At 33.0% G+C, this 917-nt stretch overlaps 1 protein-coding gene across 1 annotated transcript; it reads right to left on the bottom strand.

Moving 5' to 3' along the window:
• Positions 1-7: 7 nt before the first annotated feature.
• Positions 8-732, bottom strand: LOC108771953 (glutamic acid-rich protein-like; the record flags this gene model as incomplete). The annotated part of the gene is made up of 3 exons (XM_018537408.1): positions 586-732; positions 286-488; positions 8-192 (listed from the first exon to the last, which is right to left on the bottom strand). Coding segments are annotated over exons 2-3 (326 nt in total), but the record flags the coding sequence as incomplete, so codon positions are not given.
• Positions 733-917: the final 185 nt, after the last annotated feature.

The following is a 917-nucleotide window of genomic DNA, read 5'->3' as shown; positions in this document are numbered from 1 at the left end:
TATATACACTATGATGTACAGAGAATAGATGGAGCGAATATTCTTTGAACTGTGATGGGCGCAATGCCGGTATTTCAATTTTATGAACTTTCTACCGTCCCGTCTACTTGGCAATTCTTCGGAATCTGCATTTCTGCCTCGTTCTTCTTCTTCAGTTTCATCACGTTCCTCATCGTCCTCATCTTCATCCTCCTACAAATTCAATAAAATGACAAACCAATAAAATAGTAATAATAATGACAATAACAATATACTAATCTATTAGTAATAACTGACACAACTCACTTCTCGCTTCTGATCATCGTCTTTTTTAATATCATCATCCTTTTCTTCCTTATCTTCGGTACGTTGCCTTCCTCTATCTTGTTTTTCTTTCTTACGCTTACCCTCTTCTTTATCTGCATGTTTTGTGATGATACGATTCATTGTCAAGTGATTAAGTAATCCGCATGGAGTACTATGCGGTGTATGAATCGGACAAATAAATCCTATAGATAAATATATATTATAAAAATCTTAATAAGCTGCGATATATAACATGTAAGAAAACAAAAAATAATATATGTAAAAAATTCAGATACATACAATTGAAGAGTTGTGTTCCCAAACACTTCGGAAAAGAATACTCGCTGAAATAATCACCATAACATTTCTAAGCTGGTCTGTTAATAGCAATGGGATAGTTTCGTCTCGTCATTATTAACATACATATATCGTTCTGAACCTTTGATTATGAAGTATCTACCCTATTCTTGTTCATATTCACCATGAGCGACTAATTCTTCAGGATTCATATTGTAAAAATGTTATCTAAAACCAGTTTTGTGATTAAACTGCAAATCACAGAGGAATATAAGTTAAATGCAACAATTAACTGTTGTGTACACAACCAACTATCATGGTTAACTGCACCATTT

The sequence above is a fragment of the Cyphomyrmex costatus genome, unplaced genomic scaffold (genome assembly GCF_001594065.2).
Source record: "Cyphomyrmex costatus isolate MS0001 unplaced genomic scaffold, Ccosl1.0 C2257997, whole genome shotgun sequence".
Classification (NCBI taxonomy): domain Eukaryota; kingdom Metazoa; phylum Arthropoda; class Insecta; order Hymenoptera; family Formicidae; genus Cyphomyrmex; species Cyphomyrmex costatus.
This window is presented reverse-complemented; position numbering and strand designations above follow the sequence as displayed.